At 42.8% G+C, this 26,724-nt stretch overlaps 1 protein-coding gene across 1 annotated transcript; it reads left to right on the top strand.

Moving 5' to 3' along the window:
* Positions 1 to 264: 264 nt before the first annotated feature.
* LOC126088404 (uncharacterized) lies at positions 265 to 26,724 on the top strand (the record flags this gene model as incomplete). Its single annotated transcript, XM_049906544.1, has 4 exons — positions 265 to 403; positions 4,875 to 4,967; positions 12,666 to 12,964; positions 26,692 to 26,724. Coding segments are annotated over 4 exons (564 nt in total), but the record flags the coding sequence as incomplete, so codon positions are not given.

The raw sequence follows: 26,724 nt of genomic DNA on the forward strand, positions 1-26,724 counted from the left end.
TTTTTTTTTAAATTGTGAGGCATTACTTATTGAACGACCCTCGTATTATGTGGCGATCGCAAGTGTACACTAAGCAGCCACTGTGAAAAACCCGATAAATCAAGCCACTAATTCAACACACATTTGTGAATATGCCTTTTATTTGAAACATAAGCACTTGATTGGAAATAAAAGTAGAAAGTAAGAGAGCGAGTGAAAATGGCGCATTCTTCATTGTCCTCAGAGGAGGGCGCGGCTCGCGCCGCTGCAGTCGCCGCCACCCCCGCCGCCCCCGCCGCCTCCGGCACGTCGGCCGGTGTGTGGGGACGGGCCCCGCGGTCGCCGTGTTCCTGCGCCGACGGCCAGTGCGGCTGCTGCACCGGCTTCCTGCTCTCGCAGCTCAACATCAACCTGCGCCAGAGGGGTACGCACTTAACTTACCTCGTGAGTTCTCATAGGCACCGCAGGCAAGTGTGTGGGAAGTGGGGAAAAGCCAAAGATGGACACTGCTAGCCATTGAAATTACAACACCGGGCGAGTTAGCAAATAAGGAAATTTTACTCATTTTGTGTCGCCTATACAGTGTAGTAGGAAGAATACAGCATTAAATTTGTATATGATTTGAAGGTATGAAGAGAGTTTGCAGTAGGAAACAATCCCTGAAAGGATAAGGAATAAATGAAGGTCATATGGACGTATAGGACAAAATCCTTTCCATGGGGGGTATATGCACTACCCACTTGTAGATATTTGACAGTTATCCCAATATCAACAGGAAGCAAATGGCATACCAGCCTGTAGTAAGTCACACGACCACGTGGAACATTCTCCAAGACAAATGCTACTATATGTATCAAATTTTTTCGCTGGTTCGCTGCATAGGCCAGCACGGTGATGGGATTTCTGTGATCCATCGTATTCACAGATGAAGCTAATTCTAGTAAGAGCGCTGTAGTCAACCTCCACCAAACAATCGTTGGGCCATAGAGATAGCCCACGAAAAGACAACAACGAATCATCAGCACTGGGTCAGCCTCAATGTGGGTGGAGATTACTGGCGACCGCTTCATGAGACCTGTCATAATTCTACAATGCCTCACAGGCGAGGCACGTCTGCGCAGCCGGCCTGGCTGCTCGAGCGGTTCTAGGCGCTACTGTTTGGAACCGCGCGACCGCTACGGCCGCAGGTTCGAATCCTGCCTCGGGCATGGATGTGTGTGATGTCCTTAGGTTAGTTAGGTTTAAGTGGTTCTAAGTTCTAGGGGACTGATGACCTCAGAAGTTAAGTCCCACAGTGCTCAGAGCCATTTTTGAACATCTGCGCTTCCTGTGGATGACCCACCCTCCCTTGCTGCAAAATGCGCTTTTGGTGGTACAAACAGTAATGTGGCTTCTACATGATGGTGCTCGAGATCATTGCTGTGTTAAGTGTGGAGCTACAACACTAACATAGACAAATAACTCTTCTTGCTTAGTACATCCTCATCCTGCTTTCATTTTTGAAGCATATACTGTTAAAGATCTTTTCTCTTCATCTTCAAGTGCGTGCACCTCCCTTGGAATAGCTTTCTGGCTGCATGTCCCGCACCTTTTTCCCATTTACAAAATCGACCTGCACACTCTGTGAAATTACATACACAGAGCTGTCACCTCTGTCAGCAGCAGCTCCAATGGCATCGAAATGAAGTGAGCTTTGATGACAGGTATGTGTACGCTATTCCATGTCACTTCATCTCTGTGCTAGACTTCACTAACAGCTGAGTGGTGACATACTAGTCTCCTGGCAATCTATGGCCAGATGTTTTCATTGTGAAACTTCATTATTTTAAATGAGTGTGTCTGTACTTAAATTGCTGAATATAATCATGAAAAATATTCAATCTCCAAGTCGAACATGTAGAGATCGTTAGCCTACGCTAACACTTCACACTTCTACCCTCCATCAATGATAGCTTCTCACATCTACCATCCATCACTGCTGGCTGTTCGCCTCCAACTACCCAACAGTATTTCCATCACTGCTGGCAACTAACTTCCAACTGCCCAACACTACTGGCGACTAACTTCCAACTGCCCAACACTACTGGCGATTAACTTCCAACAACGAATCCCACCAGCCACAGAGTTTCTTACAAAGAATGCGCAGTCAGAGATCCAATGCAAAGCGCTACACAGCGCTGCCAACATAGAAGCAGCCCACTTACAAATGGATCAGAGATCTGAAGAACGTGCTGGCCAGGGTAGCACTCGAACATCCCCTACATCGAGGTAGATCAGGACGGCATGGGTTACGTGCGGTCTTCCGTCATCTTGTTGAAAGATAACGTCACGGAGATCTCGGAAATGGGACACAACCACCAACATCAACATGTCAGAAATTTAAAGCCTGTTATTCAAATTACCAGCTGTCCAGAGGTGAGCGTGTAATGTATCCAACTGCATCCTATACCATCACACTATGTACAGCGCCCATGTCAGAATGACGCATGCAGTCAGGCAAGCATTCGTTCATCTTGCAACCTCCTCATGCATATTCGCCCCCATCGTGATGCTGTACGCAGAACTGAGGGTATTCTGAAAAGATAACATGGTGTCACTCCCGCACCCAGTGTCCTCGTTGGGAACAAAACCGCCGGCGTGCCTCCCTCTGTTACCACGTCAAGACAAGCCAAAACAATGCTCGCCGCGTTGACACCTGTAAGACCTCCACATAGTGCCGCACTGTAAATCTGGATACTTGCCTCGCTGCAAACGATCCATTTACTGCCTCAAGTTATGTGACGTGGCTGAATGTTTCCACGTAGCCAAGCAAACAATTTGACTGTTCTCTCGGGCGCTAGTCGCGTGGGGCCGCTGAGATTCTGCGAGCCGTTGAGTACTGCTCTCCATATCCAAATGTATGGAGATATATTTACTGGAGAGATAACTGGAGTGTCAATGGTTCACAACCATTCCATTGTCGGACTCCAGCACGTGCTATTCGGTATCTCCTTTGAACACGAAGCATAATGCGTTTTTCTTCCAAACAAACAACATTCAAATTTGATTTCAGAATGAGAAACCCACTGCGTAATCATTCCTTATATATAGAATATACACTGAAACGCCGAAGAAACTGCTTTAGGCAAGCGTATTCAAATACAGAGATATGAAAACAGGCAGAATACGGCACTGCGGTCAGCAATGCATATATAAGACAACAAGAGTCTGGCGCAGCTCTTACATCGGTTACTGCTGCTACAATGGCAGTCTATAAAGCTCTAAGTGAGTTTGCCGGCGCCCAAGCGATGGGACACAGCATCTCAGAGATAGCGATGAGGTGGGATTTTCTTGTACGGCCATTTCACGAGTGTATCGTGAATATGAGTAATCCGGTAAAACGTCAAATCTCCGGCATCGCTGCGGCCGGAAAAAGATTCTGCATGAACGGGACCGACGATGACTGAGGAGAATCGTTCAACGTGATAGAAGTGTAACCCTTCCACTACTTGCTAAAGATTTCAGTGCTGTGCAATCAACAAGTGTCAGCGTGCCAAACATTCAACGGAACATCATCGATATGGGCTTTCGGAGCCGAAGGCCTCCTCGTGTACCCTTGATGACTGCATGACACAAAGCTTTACGCCTCGCCTGGGCCCGTCAACATCGACATTGGACTGCTGATGACTGGAAGCATGTTGCCTGTTTGGACGAGTCACGTTTCAAATTTTATCGAGCGGATGGACGTTTACGGGTATGGAGACAAACTCTTGAATCCATGGACCCTGCATGTCAGGAGGGGTCTGTTCAGTCTGGTGGAAGCTCTATAATGGTTTGAGGCGTGTGGAGTTGGAGTGGTACGGAACTCCTAATACCCCTAGATACGACTCTGAAAGGCGACGCATACGTAAGCATCCTGCCTGATCAAATGAATCCTTTCATATCCGTTGTGTATTCCGACGGACTTGGGCAATTGCAGCAGGACAATGCGACGCCCCACACGTTCAGAATTGCTAAAGAGTGGCTCCAGGAATACTCTTCTGAGTTTAAACACTTCCGATGGTCACCAAACTCCCCAGACATGAACATTATTGAGCATATCTGGGATACCTTGCAACGTGCTGTTCAGAAGAGATCTCCATTCCCTAGTACTCTTACGTATTTACGGACAGCCCCGCAGGATTCGAGGTGTCAGTTTCTTCTAGCACTTACTTCAGACATCAGTCGAGTCCATGCCACGTCGTGTTGCGGCGCTTCTGTGTGCTCCCCGGGACTCTACACGGTATTGGGCAGGTGCACCAGTTTCTTTGGCTCTTCACTGTAGATGGCGTTACTCCAACCTGCTTTATGAGGTAGCACTGGAAAGCTGATCATTTACATATCCAAGTATGCAAAAGACTTTATGCCAAATTGACGTTTGTTGCTTGCCTCTTTCGTGTATCCGTTATTTTAATGGGCAGCAGTGTACAAAATTGTCTGGAGTAACAAACGGAGGGGGACATAATTAAACAGTGATGAGAAAACAGGCAATGGGCTCCTTACATGGAAACATTCAGTAAATGTTTCCAAACATCATTTGTCATTTTATATGTAGCACTTATATCCACCATGGAAAGTAAGCGAAACAGGTACCTGATAGGGCAATTTTTACGCTTTCTTAAGATATTGTCACTAGTTTATTTCTGTCCTTTAATATTGGGACAACAGTCATGTGTACCTCACATCTAGCATAAGTTACTAGTGTCACGAAAGCTTCTACTATCCAAAATATCGATTTCGGTTGTACAAAAAAATAGATTCCTGCTTCGCAACAGCCTGTATTCTATTCGTTAAGCTCTAATAGCAGTGCAACTGCATTACGTAGTTTCATCAGTAGGTTAACTACCAACAATTTATCCGTTTTTTTCTGTTAACAGGTTGTGTAAATGTGACATACGATCCGGATGATTTTGCTATGAACATGGCGTTATACTTCAACGATCGTGTTCTTTACTCCAATACGGTGTCAGGTAAGTACAAGATATATATTTCACTAGTTATCATACAATCTTTGTTACATTACAAACTCTTCTGTTACAGAACAATTTTCAGCTTTACAAAATACCTATAGACACTAAATTTGGTTACTGTTAACTATTTTTGTTACACGTCTGAGTGTGCTTTTCTGTCAACGACAGGGAATAAACGGTTCATAAAGACAGTCTAAACGGCTTGAGCAGTAAATCAACCATCAACCAATAAGTTAATTTGAATGTAACGTCATGCACGATAGGGTGTTTGAATTTCGGTTCCAACTGCTGCTGTTGTCGTAACAGACATCAGTTTGAGATAAGTTTTGTATCGAACTCACAGTATGTTATTTAATAAACTCATGTGTTTTCGTATATGGTACACTACTGGCCATTAAAATTGCTACACCAAGAAGAAATGCAGATGATAAACAGGTATTCATTGGACAAATATATTTTACTAGAACTGACATGTGATTTGATTTGCACGCTATTTGGGTGGATAGATCCTGAGCAGTCAGTACCCAGAACAACAAACTCTGGCCGTAATAACGGCCTTGATACGCCTGGGCATTGAGTCAAACAGAGCTTGGATGGCGTGTACAGGTACAGCTAGCCATGCACCTTCAACATGACACCACAGTTCATCAAGAGTAGTGACTGGCGTACTGTGACGAGCCAGTTGCTCGGCCACCATTGACCAGACGTTTTCAATTGGTGAGAGATCTGGAGAATGTGCTCGCCAGGGCAGCAGTCAAACATTTTCTGTATCCAGAAAGGCCCGTACAGAACCTGCAACATGCGGTCGTGCATTATCCTGCTGAAATGTAGGGTTTCACAGGGATCGAATGAAGGGTAGAGCCACGGGTCGTAACAAATGTGAAATGTAACGTCCACTGTTCAAAGTGCCGTCAATGCGAACAACAGGTGACCGAGACGTGTAACCGATGGTACCCCATACCATCACGCCGGGTGATACGCCAGTATGGCGATGACATATACACGCTTCCAATGTGCGTTCACCGCGATGTCGCCGAACACGGATGCTACAATCATGATGGTGTAAACAGAACCTGGATTCATCCGAAAAAATGACGCTTTGCCATTCGTGCTCCCAGGTTCGTCGTTGAGTACACCATCGCAGGCGCTCCTGTCTGTGATGCAGAGTCAAGGGTAACCGCAGCCATGGTCTCCGAGCTGATAGTCCATGCTGCTGCAAACGCCGTCGAACTGCTCGTGCAGATGGTTGTTGTCTTGCAAACGTTCCCATCTGTTGACTCAGGGATCGAGACGTGGCTGCACGATCCGTTACAGCCATGCAGATAAGACGCCTGTCATCTCGAATGCTAGTGATACGAGGCCGTTGGGATCCAGCACGGCGTTCCGTATTACCCTCCTGAACCCACCGATTCCATATTCTGCTAACAGTCATCGGATCTCGACCAACGCGGGCAGCAATGTGGCGATACGATAAAACTGCAATCGCGATTGGCTACAATCCGACCTTTATCAGAGTCCGAAACGTGATGGTACGCATTTCCCCTCCTTACACGAGGCATCACAACAACGTTTCACCAGGCAACGCCGGTCAATGCTGTTTGTTTATAATAAATCGGTTGGAAACTTTCCTCATGTCAGCACGTTGTAGGCGTCGCCACCGGCGACAACTTTGTGTGGATGCTCTGAAAAGCTAATCATTTGCGTATCACAGCATCTTCTTCTTGTCGGTTAAATTTCGCGTCTGTATCACGTCATCTTCGTGGTGTAGCAATTTTAATGGCCAGTTGTGTATATGCAGTGGCGGAAACAGAAAGTATTACATCAAGGACACCTGGACCAAAACTAGCAAACTGATATTCCACTACTTCCACACATGTGGGACATGTTAAAATTTCATTCTTATACGACTTTATTTTCGGTGCAGAAGTATGGTGTGAGTACATGCTGGCTATTGGATGTGTCTATCGTTAGTGGAACTTCTCGGGCGGAGATCACAACACGACTTCTCCAGAGGAGGTGCATTCGCAGCTGATGCATCTCTTGGTCTTTGAGAAAGGCCAAATGATTGGCGTGAAGGACTTGGAAGTATCATACTAGCAGCAGAATAACCACAGTACGGGAAGGTCGTAGGGTCGTTCCACTGGCTCTGACGAATAGACGGATGGTACCAACTGAGATGCGGACAGAGGTTACAGCCAGAGTGTCACCACGAACTGTCGGGAAGAGATTACTGGTGTCCGGGTTGAGATCTCGCGTTGCAGTGCGCCGTTTACCACAGACGGCAGAGGCTTGCAGGGTGTAGAGGGGAAGTCAACTGGAACATTGGGTGGCATCTGTAATATACAGTGATGAGTCTCGCTTCTGTTTGTCTTTATCAGATAATGTGCCTGTAGAAGAACTGGTGAAACGTGCGGGCTTTCAAATAATATAATGAAATGATGTGATGTGTGGCCCTTATTTACGTACCCTCCGACTTAACGTTGCAATATTATAAGTTTTGGCTGGTTTCGTTGTCTAGGGGCTGGGATACGTAGTTGCCGCATTACAGGCCAAATGCTGCTGAGTCTACAGTATACGATAAGAATACACACATGAATCGAATGGACGAAGGTTTCTATCACTCGGCACATATAAATTTATAAATGAAAGATTGCAATTAAATAAACTCTGCAGGTACTATCTTAACGACTTTAAATGATGAGTACGATAGCAGAAGTACTTTTCAGAATGCGGTATATTTCTGCAAAACACTTATTGGTGTCAATGGTCCAGCAATTAAGTAAAATATAAGTTGAATAACAGGGAAACAATATATTCCTACTGCAAGTAATTAGCTATAACAACATAGCTCGCCAGATATTCACTTCTAAACGCGCCACTACGTCTTCACTGTAGAAGCCACGGAAATCTCACAAGTGCACAAGTCGGCATTACAAATATGTCTATCTCTAGATTAGATTAGATTAGATTAGATTAATACTAGTTCCATGGATCATGAATACGATATTTCGTAATGATGTGGAACGAGTCAAATTTTCCAATACATGACATAATTAAGTTAATTTAACAACATACTTAAGTTAATATAACAACTTTTTCATTTTTTGTGTTTTTTATTTTTTTATTTTTTATTTATTTTTTTTAATTTATATCTAAAAATTCCTCTATGGAGTAGAAGGAGTTGTCATTCAGAAATTCTTTTAATTTCTTCTTAAATACTTGTTGGTTATCTGTCAGACTTTTGATACTATTTGGTAAGTGACCAAAGACTTTAGTGCCAGTATAATTCACCCCTTTCTGTGCCAAAGTTAGATTTAATCTTGAATAGTGAAGATCATGCTTTCTCCTAGTATTGTAGTTATGCACACTGCTATTACTTTTGAATTGGATTTGGTTGTTAATAACAAATCTCTCAAATGTTAATAACAAATCTGTCGCGACCACGTGCAAACTGCTCCACTCCAAGTCTTTCCCACGGCTCCGTGTCCTTCGCGCCGTCGCGTCCAGCACTCTCCGTGTCCTGTGCCGTACTCCCCGTCCAGAACCTCCCCCCCCCCCTTCCCCCCCGAGTCCTCAAACGAAACGATCCTCCTCTCCCACTTCCATACAGTCTCACCATTAACGAGCGCTGTGATTGGCTAGTGCGCTCCCTCCATGTCTACAAGCGAATGTACACTCACAAACATATTTAAGCATATATGAAATACTGGAGTTACATTTAAGTAACTTGAAATTAAGTAAATATTCCTATGGCTGGACCATAAACATGCTCTAACACATATTATTAGATACATGAACAAATTAAATATATATCAAAGGAATAGAACAAAGGGTAGGCCAGTAGCCTAATGTCTCTGTGCTTTCTAAAACACAGTAAATATTAAACCAATTTCTTCATGAATAGTATATATCGGATATAAAAAAAGACATAGATGAATAAATATATTTATAAGCATGCTACTACCTTTTTTTCGTGTGGCTGTGGAGTACTTATGGCCTGACGCGATCGATAGTAATCGGCCACTTTGACCGCCAATAACTCTTGTACTATTTAAGTGACATGCCTGTAATTCATACCAATTTAGGTTTACACTAATAGCTTTCTAAAGCCATGGCAATCGACAAAATCGGGTGAAGCATTCATATTTTCGAAATTCGTTGCTGGGTGTTACCTGTATAATTTACTGTCAGATACTATAAACTAATAAAGATATTGAAAATCTGATTACACCATCAGAATTGTTGTGCAAATAATAGTAATGCGCATGTTTCTTTTTGAGGTATCATGATTCATCTGGCTGCTATTAATTTCTATATGAACTGTGAAATTTCTGTCAGGATGGTTTCACAAAGTCCGCCATCTTTGGCACTCTCAGCAGACAAGTCTCTTTCATCGACACAGCGTCATCATGGAATTCCCAGCCACGCGGTTCCTGGACCCCGGCTGAAGTTCGGCACCATGCCGGGCCCTGGCTTGCCGATCGGCCTGTGCGGCCACGCCAACTCCGAACTTAAAATATTTCCAGGGCGCCACAACCCGCCCGTTACCTCACACTCTACAATACAAGACATTATAATAGCGCGTCTCGATATTTTTAAGCATATAAAGCGCCTCACATCAGTATGATATTAACTATTAGAGATTTGTAGTAAGTACCCATGAAAAGTAACTGGTCCTCCTTTCACGTACTTCTCTTTACATCTGTAGCAACAACAATACTGCACCGTGGCTGTTATTACTACTAAAACGTGTAGAAACGTAAGTAAAAACAGGTGAATACAAGTAATATTGAAGTTTCGCTGTTACCACAAATTTCAGACAAGCAGCGACGTCCCAGTACTGCGAGACAAGCCTAGTTTGATGTTGAGAACATGCACAGTAGGCAACGCTCACTCCTCAGGTATTTATACTCTTGTGATTTTAGCCATGGAAAACACCCCCACACAGTAGCACCACCTCACTGTCAGCAGTACAAACGGCGGCAGGTAATTTTCTCCAGGGATTCGCTAAGCATAAGCTCTTCCATCCGATTGCTACACAGTACAGCGTGATTTCTCCAAATCACTATTTTCCAGTCGTCCAGACTTCACACCACTTCACACCACCTCAAGTGCTGCTTAACGATGTCTACAGAAATGTGCACCTTATTCGATGAGGGTCTGCCCGACCACTGTAGCCCACTGTTTTTAACTCTCTTTTTTATCCTAGATGGACTGCTTGCAACAGTTTCGAAGTCATGACGTCTGCCTGCTCTTGGTTTAGAGTGACTGTTCCTTCGTGCTCCACTTTACAGTCACATCACCAACAGCCGACTTCGGCAGCTGTAGAAGGTCTGAAACGCCGCTGATGGATTTGTTACTCAGGTGCCATCCAGTGATCACCCCACATTCGAAGTCACTGAGCTCTCGTGACCCACCCATCAGCTGACAACACAGTACTGGGTACCTATTCTGTATCTTTCCGCCATTGTGCCGATAGTTTCGGTACTCAATAGCACCGAACGGTCTAGTACTCGAATTAGAGTTCCTGCGTTATTCAGTATGCATTTCGGTAGCGATACCGTTCGGGTCTAGAGAACCGAAGCGCTGTTGTCGGTTCGTGTCATGCAAGCCAATCAAAAGCAAGCGGCCGCAGATCCGCGCATGCGCACTGCAGCGTTCACAGCGCCATGAACACAAAGCAGCTAGCAGACGACACAGGCACGCTGTTCTTCCAAGTACCGAAAATTGCGTTTACGTTGCCATAACGCATGACGCCGCACTCCATCGGGCTGACGTGCCCGCCTTCATCGCCCTTGCCTCCTCCTTAACAGTATCAGGTGCAGTATATTCATTTCCATGATTCTCAGCTGAAATGCATAAGAATTTTTACAGTTTCTCTGAGCGCATGTTTACCTGCATGCATGATAACGATCGCGTATTTGACTGTATTCTGCAGATTGTCGTAAATGCCGCATTACATAAGCTTATTCTCATTCGCACTGACATCGTTTTTGGATTTTACGTTTCGGAAAATGAGTTAGGAATAGTGTGTAGTACCACATTGTACTAATACATCTATAAAAAGACCCGAAAAATTGATTCTGAGAGTTTCAAAGAATAAGAAGATAAACAGAATGTGGTTATAACACGCTCCTAGAGATCCAAATGCTTAAGTAGCCCACTTCCCTATATGATGCGTCAAAGATTTGGGTCTTAAAAACAAAATTGAAAAAAACCTCATTTTCGAGAGCTCCTGCAGTTTATAACATGCATCTCATGAATGAAAATGTTTCATATATGGTGCTATAGTCTAAAATATTACGGCAGAGATGTTTCATCTCTGTCTACTGTGGTTGAGGATTCGATTGCAGATAAATACTTGTGACAAGCAAGATTATGAAGATGACTGCTGATAGTTACATTCCTAGTAATTTAAGCCGTGCTCTTAGATTCCTGTCTAACCGCATGCTCGGAAATCGCAACATATTCGGAAAAAATTGTGTCGGTTGTTTAACTCACAGCAATTTCATCTCCAAAAATTTCATATTTCATATTTTAAACACACAGGAATCACGAAATCATTACTGAGTAAGTGCGCTCTTAAGTGTAAGTAATAACGAATATTGCAGAAAAATCTTAACTTACACGAATAACAATGTGTCAGAACGTGTTGCATATATGACGAGGAAAAAAAAACTGTGACCTTTCGTATCGCATTCCCACGGGCTAACCACTTGGCCACGTCAAACAACAGAGACATAGTGCTCATTTGTTTTAGTATCGTGTAGAGGAACGTAGGATGACTTCGTTGCCAAACGGTGCTGCGTAAATCATAAATGCGTGATAGTTTGGAAGGTGTCCAATATCAGGCTTCACATAATTGCTTCCCATTGTTACTTGAAAGTTGTAAACACGTTTCGATAATTACTAACTAACCCATTTGTGGGAAAAAGTACTCAAAGGCACTAGTAACGTCAGTTCACACTCATGTAATATACGTAGGCAGAGCCGATATCTTGATGTTTAATGATCTTTAAACTCATATTTGCATAAAAATAACACTATTTTGAGAGAATATTGACCGAAAACTTTTTTTTATGTAATCATTCACAGTAACAACCTAACCTAACCATATTTCTAACAAAGGAAAATGGTCTATTAAGAACTAACTTTCCAACTGGATGCGTTCTCTGGTGATTCTTTAGTACCACAGTCGCTAAATCCAAAGCTAAAACCGCTAAATATGTTTAAAATAACAAATTATAGGTGTACAGAAACCACAGCTTACCGACCGACAGGGCCAGACCGAAATCCAAAACCTCTCGGTACAATTGTCGTAAAATCGGTGGGAGGACCGTTCGGTAACAAGTGTCAGAAGCTTACTGAATAGGATATATTGGATAAAGAACCGAAAATGACGTCACTACCGAGACTAACCTACTACACCGATCGGTATGAACGATACAGAATAGGGCCCCTGTCTGGCTCCTTTTATACTGGTGGGTCCGCTTCTCGTGACATCTACTGGTCAATTCCGCATTACACAGCTGTGTCCAGATCCTTTTGATCAGATAGTCTATCTCCCTGCGAACAAATAAATAATTAATTACGATACTTTAGTTGATGGAGATGGTAATCAAAACTTTATGACTGCCGCTAAACTGAAGTGGCAGTTGCAGCAGGTTGCAGCATTGACTAGCCAGTGTTCTTCGACAGGGAAGAACCCGCGGCCGGTGTGCGTGTCGGTGCCGCGGCTGCCGATCCTGCAGATGTGCGTGCGCTTCTCGAACGTCTACCCGGTGGGCCGCAACATCCACGCGTGCGTGTCGCTGCTGGCGCGCTGGGACGGCGACCAGGTGTTTCGGCGAGACCTCGACTGCGTGCGCGTCGGCGCCGACGGCGTCGCCGTCGTGACGCCGGAGCAGGGCGGCGGCCTGCCGCTCGGCAGCACCGGCGGCGGCGACGACGAGGACGTCGACGACTACGACGACCCCGAGGACCCGTCCGCGCAGAGCGCGGCCGCCGACAGCGACGACGACGACGACGATGACGATGACGACGATGACGACGAAGACGATGACGACGACGACGATGACGACGACAGTATTTTGTAGACTCCCTGTTTTGCTGGAAATGCTCTCGATCAACTGTGCAGCTGCGGCTGCGTTATACATCTCAGTCAACATGATTGTGAACAGGACTCCAATATCATCGCGACGGTGTTCAATCATTTTTCAATAAAGAAACGTGTGGCGATGTGACTATTGTGATGTCGAGCTGTTTTAGAATGTGAAGGGAGAATAGCACAAGTTTGGTTGTAAAGCAGATTATCACCATCGACAAAACTGTCCGGCGGTATTTTGCGAATATAATTGACCCCTTGTCCACAGTGTTTCTACTAGGTCATTAGATTCCAGTTGATCTCGTACTCCATTTTTGTATCTGCATTACACTACAAGTACCTGTACAACAGTGTCAATGTCGACTGTATGCACTTTGTACGTCGTTTCGAAAAAAGTTTTTCCAGTCATTCACGGTACTTGCTGCTAACATCGGTAATGTCCACTGCACTCTTGAACCTTGCATTCGGTACTGTTCAGTTTTGTCAGGGGTTTACTTTTCTGTTAACAGAGCTACAAAACTCTATGGCTAAGTTCATAGATATCCTCCTCGTGTATGGGTTCACTGAGTGAGTGCAATGGAAAAGCTTCGCAATGCACAACATGCAACTCTATCCCTCAGCGCGGCAACGACGTCACAATACTTTTGCATCTGAAGGCTGTCGCATTCATACACAATTTGTGTTGCACTTTTTGGTGAATGTATATATTTCCGACTTTTTCACCGCGGTGAAGCTTTTTTCACAGAAGCGAAGTTAATGGGTTAACAAACCGAGTACATCATATTTACATTATCATTGATTAAAAGGACACTGGAAGTCATGGGTCTCTTATCCAAATATAACCTTACTAATATCTCTGAGAAATTTGTGAAATTTTCTCGGTGGAGTTCGAATTCTCCCAGTATATTACTTTGGAAATCTGAGCTCAAATCGTCTCAGCAGACAACTATAGAGTTATGATCGAAAGCTCTTTTGGCAAATGCGTTACGCGAAGTATGTTAAAAAAAAATAGTCGAATTTTTAGTTGAACTGTGTCTCCTCCAGAGTAGCCCTCCACCACCACAACCACCACCACTCGCCAAGTAGTCTACTCAGACACTTCCCGCTTTGTTTCCACTTCGCCACACAGCTGAAAACCTTAATGTGGAACGTCCTTCAGTACCCTCCTTTTTGTCGGGCACAAAACTCGCGTATCGTTAAAGCTAAGTGATGCAGGGCGTTGTCATGGTGAAGGGACTACAAGTTATTGAAAACTTTGTAAAAACAAAATAGCTGAGATCCTAATCTCATCTGGAATTTCTCTGATAGACGAAGAATACTTCCGCCAGTGTCTTAATTTTCTGAACGTGATTACTACTTGTTGAGGTGGAAGACCTTCCTAGTCAAGGGTCATCTTCATTTAATACACAACAACTTTTTATGGGGTGCACCATACGTAACACCGCGTTCGTTTGAGAGTATCGTCTCCGTAAGCTTACTTCTGAATCTCAGACGTCTTTGTGAAGTTGCAGAGTGCAGCGGAGTGTGCCCTATTTTGAAACTCGATGGCAGATTAAAAATGGTGAGAGCAATGCTCGAGGAAAGTAGGATTCCAGGTTCGAATCCCATTAGGATGGTTTTAGTCCCCGCAAATATTTTCCCCACTTCCGCACAAAAGTTTGCGTTGCATCTTGGTGCTCTTAAGTCTGACACTGCAAAAGCCGCAGAAACTCTACAACCTATCACTCAACTGACAACTGTTCGGAAACCAACGAAGTAATGAACGGTGTTAAGCAATGTGATTCTTGAAGTTTACCCGGCGGATAGAATATTCCACCATCTTTCGGGCGTGTATCCGGCGCAGCAATAATTCTTCTTCCAGTAGTTCTGCTGATGCCTTGAAGATTGCTGTGCGGTTATAAGCCGAAATATCGGAAGAAAAAGATTTGCTGTGACGGATGCACACCCAAAATATGATGGAATCGTGTTACACAATCTGGCCACTCAGGGGTTGTCACCAATTCAGTGCTACCAACGAGACGTCAGTCATTTTTTTGAATAGAGTTGGTTGGCATTGTTCACATGTACAGTTAAATGTATCATTCAGTCCCAGCTTGTGAACGAAACTGATGAAACATTTCGATAACCTGAATTTAATGCTATATTTAATGCTACATTTTACAATGTAGTGACGAAAAGCGCATAATGATAATGGTTTATGTAGACACTGCATTCTATTTAAATTAATTTATTTATATATTATTTATTGTCTGTGGTTGCAATTTGTATCATATCTCTTGCTAGTAGGCACATACATTGAAATCACATTGTAGAATCATTTTGACGAATAAAGTCACTGTCATAATTAACAATTGTTCACAAAATGTCGAGTAAAAAACCTCCGTATCATGTTCCAAGTGTAAGGGGCAGTCAATGGCGATTAGTTTTGAAATAATAAACAGTTTAATTACTTTTTTCAATCTGTCTCGTTTTCATTTGACTGTCCGTCTTAAATGTGTAGTTCTATTACGTTTTTGTAGTGTATCACATTCTCTGTTGTTTGGTATAACTGCGTGACTTATTTTTCAGATCAAGAAGTTCTAATTGGGTTATTATGTGATGCTCTCAGTAATGACTAATTCACTTGTCACATGCAAAGACCATATAGATGGTGCAACCCAAGGCCCAGGAGCACACACATTTCCAGTTCTCCAACAGTGGCACTTGATTAGTGCATTGCACTTATGACGATGAGTACCGCCGCTTGGCAGTCGTACACTACTCAGTGCATTTCGTAACGATGTATTTCGTGTCGTGGAACTTTTATATTAGTAATTTAAACGTCTGTACCTCTTACAGGAAATTTTATACACAGGGTGTTCATAAAGTCCGAGAACACATGCCATTATTTATTGCACAAGAACCAAACATTGCACAGATATCATACATATGTCATTTTGAAGAGAAACCGTGAAAGTTTGGTAATTTGCCGATAGTCAGCGCTAGTCGCAAACAGGGCGAGTTCAGGTGCGGGGCGAGCTTTCTGTGTGTTGGAGTTCGAGAAAACCAAATTTGCTACAGCTGTTCAACCGATGGCTGATGCCTCAAGTGTAATCGGACTCTCCGTTCATCTTTCAGCAGGATAGGGCTCCACCCCATTTTCATCGTGAAGTTCGTGGGTACCTGAACACGGAGCTGCCACATTGATGGATCGGCCGTGCTACAGAAGGGGACAGCTGTTTTATGAAATGGCTTCCCCACCCACCAGATCTCACTCCGTGTGAGTTTTTTTCTGTGGGAACTCATTAAAGATCTAGTGTATGTACCGCCTCTACCACGTAATGTAGCAGAGCTCCCGGAGAAAACACGGGAAGCGACTGCCACAGTCGACGATGCCGTGCTGGGACGGGTATGGCAAGAATTCTATTACCGTATTGACCTCTGCCAGGTCACTCATGGTTCGCATATCGAATGTTTGTAAAAAAGACTTTCAGAGTTTCTCATATGTATGACATCTACACAATGTTTAATTCTTGTGCAATAAATAACTGAAACTTGTGATGGCTTGTAGATAATCCGAAAGGAGTAATCAAATAAAATTGCATTTGCGACCTTGACTATTAATATTTTTCTGAATGCACAGCTTTGACTGTGTCAAATAATAAGATATTATACACTGAAGTACTAAAGAAGCTGTTATAGGCATGTCTATTCAAATACAGAGATATGAAACAGGCAGAATACGACGCTGCGGTTTCCAACCCCTATATAAGACAACAAGTGTCTGGCGCAGTTATTAGATCGGTTACTGCTGCACGTTGGCAGGTTATCAAGATTTAAGTGAGTTGGAACGTGGTGTTAGAGTCGGCGCACGAGCGGTGGGACACAGCAGCTCCGAGGTAGCGATGAAATGGGGATTTTCCCGTACAATCATTTCACGAATGCACCATGAAGATCAGCAATCCCGTAAAACATCATATCTCCGACATCGCTGCGGCCGGAAAAAGATCCTGCAAGAACGGGACAAACGACGACTGAGGAGAATCGTTTAACGCGACAGGAGTGCAGCTCTTCCGCAAATTGCTGTATATTTCAGTGTTGGGCAATCAACAAGTGCAAGGGTGCCAAACATTCGACGAAACTCATCGATATGGACTTTCGGAGCTGAAGGCCTACTCGTGTATCCTTGATGACTGCATGACACAAAGCTTTACGCCTCTCCTGCGCCCGTCAATACTGACATTGGACTGTTGATGACTGGAAACATGTTGCCTGCTCGGACGAGTCTCATTTCGAATTGTATGAAGAGGATGGACGTGTACAGGTATGGAGACAACCTAATCCGTGAATGTCAACAGGGGACTGTTCAAGCTGGTGAAGGCTCTGTAATGGTGTGGGACATATGCAGTTGGAATGATGTGGGACCCGTGATATTGAAACTTCTTTATTTAAATGTGTGTGTCTGTACTTAAATTGCTGAATGACTGAGAAGATGAAACTTCTACGTTATTTGATTCTGGAACAGCTGAGTAAAACTGAACGTACTGAGCCTACTTCCTCTTTACTTTTTCTTATCATGTCAACACTGATCCACAATTTTCTAGCGCAACGCAGTCTGACTACTCAAAAAAATTACAACTAGATTTCAAATAATTAATTCAAAAGAATGGCCTTGACTAAAAACAATTCTTAACAATGACCTATACATTTCATTAAGCACTTAACTCATAAAAATCTTCATTATGCGAACTACTACAATACATCGAGCGTCAATACTGCCAACTAAATAAAAGATTCTAACTGCTGAAGCCACTAACTACTAATAGGCATGTGGTTAGCAAAGGAAAGATTTTGTTGCAAACCTTAATAATGTGACATCCAGTTCAAACACGAATATAAATCGTATTTGACATCCAGTACAAAGATATATAATCATGAATAATTTTCAATCTCAAGATCGGGTACTTCCAGATTGTTAGCCTACGCCTAGCACTTCAGACCTCTACCTAACTTCTCACATTTAACATCCATCACTGCTGGCTGTTCACCTGTAACTGCCCAACACTACTTCCATCACTAATGGCGACTAACTTCCAACTGCCCAACAGTACTGGCGATTAACTTCCAACAACGAGTCCGACCAGCCACAGAGTATCTTACAAAGAAAGCGCATCAGAAATCCAATCCAAAGCGCTACACAGCGCTGCCAACACAGAAGCAGCCCACTTACAACATCACCTGCATCCATTCATGTCCATTGTGTATTCCGACGGACTTGGGGAATTCCAGCAGGAGAATGCGACGCCCCACATGTCCAGAATTACTACAGAGTGGCTCTAGAAACACTCTTCCGAGTTTAAACACTTCCGCTGGGCATCAAAGTCCCCAGACATGAACATTATTGAGCATATGTGAGATGCCTTGCAACATGCTGTTCAGAAAAGGTCTCCACCCTCTCGTGCTCCTATGGATTTACGGACAGCCTTGCAGGGTTCATGGTATCAGTTCCCTCCAGCACTACTTCAGACATTAGTCGAGTCCGTCTCACGTCGTGTTGTGGCACTTCTGCGTTCTCGCGGGGGCTCTACCGATATTAGGCAGGTGTACCAGTTTCTTTGGCTCTTCAGTGAATTAGTAATGCCATCATATGGCCTACTTCAAGGACGGTAGTGGCAACAGAGCCATTAGCACGAGTCGAGTGATCATCTTGAAGAACAGATTAAGGCTACAGTATTCAGTGCTTCAAATTCACCGATACTTACAACAAAAATTTTCGAAAAATGCGTCGTCTGCTTTAGTTAACTCATAGCTATGAGGAACAGATGAGGACTACAATATTTAGGGGTCAATATACGAATACGTACAATAACTGTTTTCAATTAAATGTGTTACGTCTGCTGGATTAAATATGTCTGGAAAGGTTACGTAAACTAGCAATAAATACAGCGGCAATATCATCTATTGGAAAACTATGTAATAATTATAATTCTTTAAAGTACAATAAATAAAGAGAAATAAGGTATATATGTAAAAAGCCTGTTTGGTCAGTTCTCGCAGGCGTCAAGTAGCAGGTGGGTTTTCCGTCACTGAATATGAAAGCTAGAAGTCGTTAAGAGGCACGTGTCTCTGAGGCAGTGTTGTTTTATACATGCTAGTGGTTCATAAATGTATGACACGAATACATTGAAGAAATACGGGGCATTGCAAAAAGATTATATCTTCTACACGAATGAAGACGGAAACGTGGAATAATTTTAATGTACGCCTAGGGCTACAAGTTTCTATTTTCAAGAGAACCATTCGATTTTACAACGGTAATTTTTTTACACGGAAACACAAACAGCCGTATGCTATTTTCAGAAATGTTGTTTCGGATAAAAGTTTTATCTCTCACAAATGTTCAATGTGCCCTCCATTGGGCTCACACCAGACATTCAGATGATAATCAAACCCTCGCCACATTTTATTATATAAAAAAGCGTAAGTTATGAGACCTTGGATGCCAAGGGGACCTTAGATGCCAGTAGAGCAATGCGAGACCAGTACTCACCTACCGGTGCCTTCTTCGAATGCTTTCAAGTGTGGGACGTGAATTGCTGTGCCCCGACGAACGTCACGTCGGCCGGCCGGGGTGGCCGAGCGGTTCTAGGCGCTACAGTCTAGAACCGCGCGACCGCTACGGTCGCAGGTTCGAATCCTGCCTCGGGCATGGATGTGTGTGATGTCCTTAGGTTAGTTAGGTTTAAGTAGGTCTAAGGTCTAGGAGACTGATGACCTCAGATGTTAAGTTCCATAGTGCTTAGACCCATTTGAACCATTTTGAACGTCACGTCGCGGCGCAGTTGCAAGTGATCTGCACGTGTAGAAACGGAGAAAGCGGAACTCCTTTTGTTGCTGCGTTACCGCCGTCTCCAGTTCACGCACACTGGGCTACGAACGCGCTAGCCAGCTAGCTGCACCTACCGGTAACCACGTGGACCAACAGCTTGCAACTGCTGCCGAGCAAGCTTTAAATTTTTACTCGCAACTAAAAATTCACCCCATTTTTCCCTCACCATTCATGTGGAAGATATACTCTTATGAAATCGGATGACTCTTTTAAATCATTCCGTATTTAACCTCAGTTAATCATACCAACTTAGGGGATTGAAGCATCCATTATTCAACAGCCATACGTGTGAACATTTACCTGTTTCCTTATTGTGAGCCTCAGGCGTAAAATAAAAGCAGATAGTTACTTACCTGAATAACAGTAGGGAGCAGTATAAAAACTATAACACGTCAGTTTTATGTAGACCATTAATATTAAATGTTGGCACGACGTGGAGAACCACGCGCTATTCCCTGCATCAAAATTGATTTAAACAAGCAGTGCATTATATGCCTTTCAGTTCCCTTCAATACTCTACCATTCTATGAAACTGCGTGTAACATATAAATTCCATGCTGTCTCACAAGACAAACGAAGATTACGTAAGAGGATTGCGTCTGAACATGATATGATTTGTAATATGAACTGTAATTCAAAATTTGGAAAGATGAGGCTGCCTTTTCAGTGGAAAGATTTCTTGATATTTTAAACATCTTGTGGCTGTGAGCTCAGCAACCGTGTATGCAATTATATAAAATGTAATATTCAGGCAACCGGTTGCGCGCAATCTAATTTTATTTAAAAAACACATTAACCAGGCTTCAATAATTCTAAGACTATCTTCATCAGAATGGTGATTTCATGTAACTTTTACCATTCTGATGAAGATAGTCTTATAACTATAGAAACCTGGTTAATGTTTTTTTTAAATAAAAATAAATTGCGTGCAACCGGTTGGCTGAATATTACACTTCATGTAAAGAAAAGATTTCTACTAGAAAGCAATCACAATGAAAAAGAATAACTTTAAAATACATTAAACCGCGCGATCTGAGTATAATGCATGAGTTTTTTTTAAATATAGTTATTACAAGACTACGGCTTCCAGCTGCCGTATATGGCCATTTTGTCATACTGTCAGAATGAAGAGTTGTGATTAAACAAGTGTGAGGAGCTGCTGAGGAAATTATTATATGGTACGAATATGAGAGCACATAGAGATTGAAACCAGCAACCTTGTAATAATTGTAGCGATTTAGATGTATTTCAAAAAAAGTTATGGAAATGTATAATGAACACGACAATTCTGTTGTTGTTGTTGTTGTGGTCTTCAGTTCAAAATGGCTCGGAGCACTATGCGACTTAACTTCTGAGGTCATCAGTCGCCTAGAACGTAGAACTAATTAAACCTAACTAACCTAAGGACATCATATACATCCATGCCCGAGGCAGGATTCGGACCTGCGACCGTAGCGGTCGCTCGGTTCCAGACTGTAGCACCTAGAACCGCACGGTCACTCCGGCCGGCGTGGTCTTCAGTCCAGAGACTGGTTTGATGCAGCTCTCCATGCTACTCTATCCTGTGCAAACTTCTTATCTCCAAGTACCTACCGCAACCTACATCCTTCTGAATCTGTTTAGTGAATTCATCTCTGGGTCTCGCTCTACGAGTTTTACCCTCCCTGCTTCCCTCCACTACTAAATTTGTGATCCCTTGATGCATCAGAAAGTGTCCTACCAACCAACCCATTCTTCTAGTCAAGTTGTGCCATAAATTCCTCTTCTCCCCAATTCCGTTCGGTACCTCCTGATTAGTTACGTGATCTAATCTTCAGCATTCTTCTGTAGCACCACATTTCGAAAGCTTCTATTCTCTTCTTGTCTAAACTATTTATCGTCCATGTTTCACTTCCATACATGACTACACTCCACACAAATACTTCCAGAAAAGACTTCCTGACACTTAAATCTATACTCGATGTTAACAAATTTCTCTTCTTCAGAAACGCTTTCCTTGGCGTTACCAGTCTACATTTTATATCCTCTCTACTTCGTCCATCATCAGTTACTTTGCTTCCCAAACAGCAAAACTCGTTTACTACTTTAATTGTCTCATTTCCTAATCTAATTCCCTCCACATCAACTGATTTAACCATTAACCTCGTTTTGCTTTTGTTGATGTTCATCTTATATTCTCCTTTAAAGACAGTGTCCATTCGGTTCAACTACTCTTCCAGGTCCTTTGCTGTCTCTGACAGAATTACAATGTCATCAACAAACCCGAAAGTTATTATTTCTTCTCCTTGGATTTTAATTCCTACTCCAAATTTTTCTTTTGTTTCCTTCACTGCTTGCTCAATATATAGATTGAATTCTTTCATAACGTTTTCAAATAAACTAATTTTCAGTTTAAGGTAAATTTAAAGAAAAATGTGACACACACAAATCAGAAAAAAATACATGAAACAAATATAGCCCTACTCATTTATTAACAAACTACTGTATACCAGTTGGACATTTACACACGTTATTAGAGACGCAGTTCCACCAGAGCTCTACATCCGAGGAAAATAACCATGTAATAGCCTTTGGAGGGCCTTTCATGAAGTCGTTTCCTGAAATCGTCTTATTGGTAATTCACTAATAATGTGTATAGGATAAACAAAATTCTGTCTCCTCATTTCCAACCTATCGCAACCAAATAACATGAAGAACTAAATTTTTAGTTAACGCCATTCTGATTGTATTACGTCGCCTCTAAGAGAAATAAATTAATGTGAATAAAAACTGTTGACTGAATGTTGATTTTCCCTACTCAGATTAAATGTTAACAACTCCCAATATTAATATTTGTACACACCCATGACGGAAGTGGTTTGGGAATTGTCTTATTGGTTAAATTGTATTTGCAAGTTCATAGTCCGACATTGTCTCAGCGGCAATGATGGATCTTCATATGTTTTTACATGCAAACAGACATGCTCTGACCAGACTCGACCACAATCGAGAGGAAAGCATACACTATCTGATCCAGGCAACTGTTAGCGGGCATTAATAAGGGCTGTGTCCACCCTTTGCCTTCACGATGGCTTGAAATCTGCTGGGGACACTTTCGATGAGGTGTGTGAATGTCTGTGGCGTAACTACAGGGCATTCTTACTCAAGAGTGGAAACCAGAAAGTCTGAACGTTGGGATCTGGACCGAAATCGACGCTCTAATTCATCCCAGAAGTGCTGCATTGGGCTCTGGTGGGGTTTTTGGGCAGGCTAGTCCATTTCAAGAAAGTTGCTGTCCACAATCCTCTGCCTCACAGGTGCTGCTTTGTAACACGGCATACTGTCATGCTATTACAGTCATCTTCTCCGAACTGTTACTCTGCTACACCCAGTACACAGACCAAATTTAAACTTCGTTTTCAATAAATCGTTGACTCAGGACAATAGTAGAAACCGTCATTTGACCATCGGACGGACTCCCTTATGGACGACATAGCAATAAGCATCCCTGGCGTAGAGAAACAACTGAAAGATTTGAAAGAAAATAAGTCCAGATGAAATCCCAATTCGGTTTTGCAATGAGTACTCTACGGCATTGGCTCTTTAGTAGCTTGCATTTATCGCGAATCTCTCGCCCAGCACGAAGTCACAATCGACTGGAAAAAAGCGCTGGTGACTTCTGTGCGTAAGAAGGATAAAAGAACGGACTCGCAAAATTGCAGACCACTATCCTTAACATCGGTTTGCTGCAGATTCCTTGAACATATTCTCAGTTAGAATATAATAAACTTTCTTGAGACTGATAAGTTTATGTCCACGAAGCAGCATGGTGTTAGAAAGTATCGTTCGTGCCAAACTCAGCTTGCCCTTTTCTCGCATGATATGCTGCGAACTATGGATGAAGGGTAATAGGCAGATTCCATATTTCTAGGTTTCCGAAAAGCGTTTGACATGATGCCCCATTGCAGGCTGTTAACGAAGGTACGAGCACATGGAATAAGTTCACAGATATGTGAGTGGGTCTAAGACTTCTTCAGTAATAGAACGCAGCATGTTGCCCTCGGCGCCGAGTGTTCATCAGAGCCGGCCGGTGTGGCCGTGCCGTTAAAGGCGCTTCAGTCTGGAACCGCGTGACCGCAACGGTCGCAGGTTCGAATCCTGCCTCGGGCATGGATGTGTGTGATGTCCTTAGGTTAGTTAGGTTTAAGTAGTTCTAAGTTCTAGGGGACTGATGACCACAGATGTTAAGTCCCATAGTGCTCAGAGCCATTTGAACCATTTTTTTTGTTCATCAGAGACAAAGATATTGTCAGAAGCGCCCTAGAGAAGTGTGATAAGACCAATTTTGCTCTCTATATACTCGCACATAAATGATTTGGCGGACAGGGTGGACAGAAGTCTCAGGTTGTTTGCTGATGATGCTGGGGTGTACGGTAAGGCTCGTTTCACACTGGGACACTTGTGACGGTCACTGATAGAGATACATTCGTTTGAATTGGAGCGTTCACACCGGGACACTGCACTGAGTCACCGAGTCACGGTGACCCAGCAGTGACTCACCCTCGCCACATGTGACGGACACCGACACTGTGTTCGCTGCGGTCACCGCCGGACATGCATTAGCTTGTATTGGAGTGTTCACACTGGGACACCGATCACAGACACAGCAGTGCAGAGTTGCCAACAAGCAGGCAGCCGTTGCTGAGCCCAGTGGTTCTCCGCACAGTGCAGCCATGAGTTTAGAGTTCATCAACACAGAAGATTTTATAAGTGAAGTGAAAAGTCGTCCCGTTATTTGGGGTATGAAAAGCGATGACTACAGTAACAAAGTCATGAAAATGAAAGCGTGTCAAGAAATTATTACGAAGTTTGTGCCTGATTTCGATGAAAAGAGCATAGATGAAAGAAACAAAATTGGTAAGTTCTACATTCTTTTTTCACTTTAATACCGTATTTTTCGGACCACAAGAATAGCGAAATATATTTTCTACCCCTGTACGATGCTAGGAGGTTAATAACCTACAAGGAGAATGCTATCCCTCACGCCTTTTCTTTTGCATTACCAATAGCAAGTGTACTGTTATGCAGTCTCAATGCGAGAAGAATGGACAAAATGGATGAGCGCAGAAACCATGTACTCACCCCTACAGGGCGAATGAAAGTAAAATAAAATAAATAGTTTTATTTCAACATTTTCATAACAAAATTAAGGGTACGTCTTTTCGTAGTCTAATAAGGCGCTCCACCTTATGGTCCGAAAAATACAGTTAAAATATTATTCAAAACAACAATAATTTACGCATATGTTGTTACTATAATAATGAATTTTATTTATTTACCATAATACTATTGACTTACAAGTTTTTGACACCCGAATGAGAACAGTGCTCGTACTGGGGTTCTGTACACACAACTGTAATACAAAAAGGTCCATTGTAATTGTAATTTTAATTGCAAGTTTTAATCAGTTCAGTGAACGCAGCAGTATGGTTTGTTACAGTTAACATGGTAATAATTGAACACTGCACATTTCAAATACAATTCCAATGAACATTTAGGCCTAACGACATTAATGTTCACAAAACATTTCTAGCACTTAGATTTTTTGCAGCTGCCGTGGTACTTCGCCTTCAGGGCTGATGAAGTAGTTTGCGAAATCTTCTCTGATACCGTTCGCAATATTTCCTCCACGGACCAAGCAAGGTGACATGTCCTGCAATCCCTGAATAGTTAACGTATCCTCAAACTGTATTCCATCACGATCACGCACAAAGTTGTGGAGGAGGCAACATGTCTTCACAACAGACTCTCCCAAATCTAATTTAACATCCAGTGGTCGATAGAAAATGCGCCACTTGTTTGCAAGAATTCCAAAAGTACACTCGATGTACCTTCTAGGTCTGCACAGGATATAGTTGAACACACGTTTTTTAATGTCTAAATACTTTCCACCAAAGGGCGCAAAATGAATTTTGACAATCCGAAACCTTCATCTCCTACTAACATGAATGGCATAGGTCTTTCAAACGATAATGACAGTTGTTTTGGTGCAGGTAAATCTAGCGTACCATCTTGTAGTTTATTATTTAACACTGTATTACGAAACACAGTTGAGTCGGACGATTTCCCATATGCTCCAACGTCTATAAATAAGAATTTGTACGTCGAATCACAAACAGCTAACAAAAGAATGGAAAAATAGTTCTTATAATTATAGTAGAGTGAACCACTGGAAGTGGGTTTTACAATTCTGATGTGCTTCCCGTCCACTGCACCCACACAATGAGGAAAGTTGGCCCTCTTATGGAATCCTTCAGCTGAGGCAAGCCATAGATCTTTCGAGAGGTCGGGAAAACATTTTGACTTCATTTTACGCCATATGGCAGAGCAAACGTCTCGTATAATATACGAGATAGTTGATACTCCAATTCTGTACTGAAAATGTAAGTCCATCATGGATGATCCGGCCCGCTTGTACCTGTAAAAAAAAGATAAAGCATATGGTGCAAAACTACAAAATTATGCTGGTTACACACAAGCATACACACGCACGCACACGTAGACATTATAGATAACCAGCTGAAACACCCGGCAACTATAATTTTAATAAATGTTAATAATTGTACTATGCCTATAACTTTCGCGCAAGTGATAAAGTTTCATCGCAGTCCGATGAACGGTACGGCTGCGCATAAAATACGAACAAAACCAAACAAACGTTCATTTTTATATATTAGATATTACAATACTATGGTGGTTTTTGTTTGTTGCAGGGACAATCCTTCAAAGGAAATGGAAGAGCTTAA

Source organism: Schistocerca cancellata, chromosome 6 (assembly GCF_023864275.1).
Source record: "Schistocerca cancellata isolate TAMUIC-IGC-003103 chromosome 6, iqSchCanc2.1, whole genome shotgun sequence".
Lineage (NCBI taxonomy): Eukaryota > Metazoa > Arthropoda > Insecta > Orthoptera > Acrididae > Schistocerca > Schistocerca cancellata.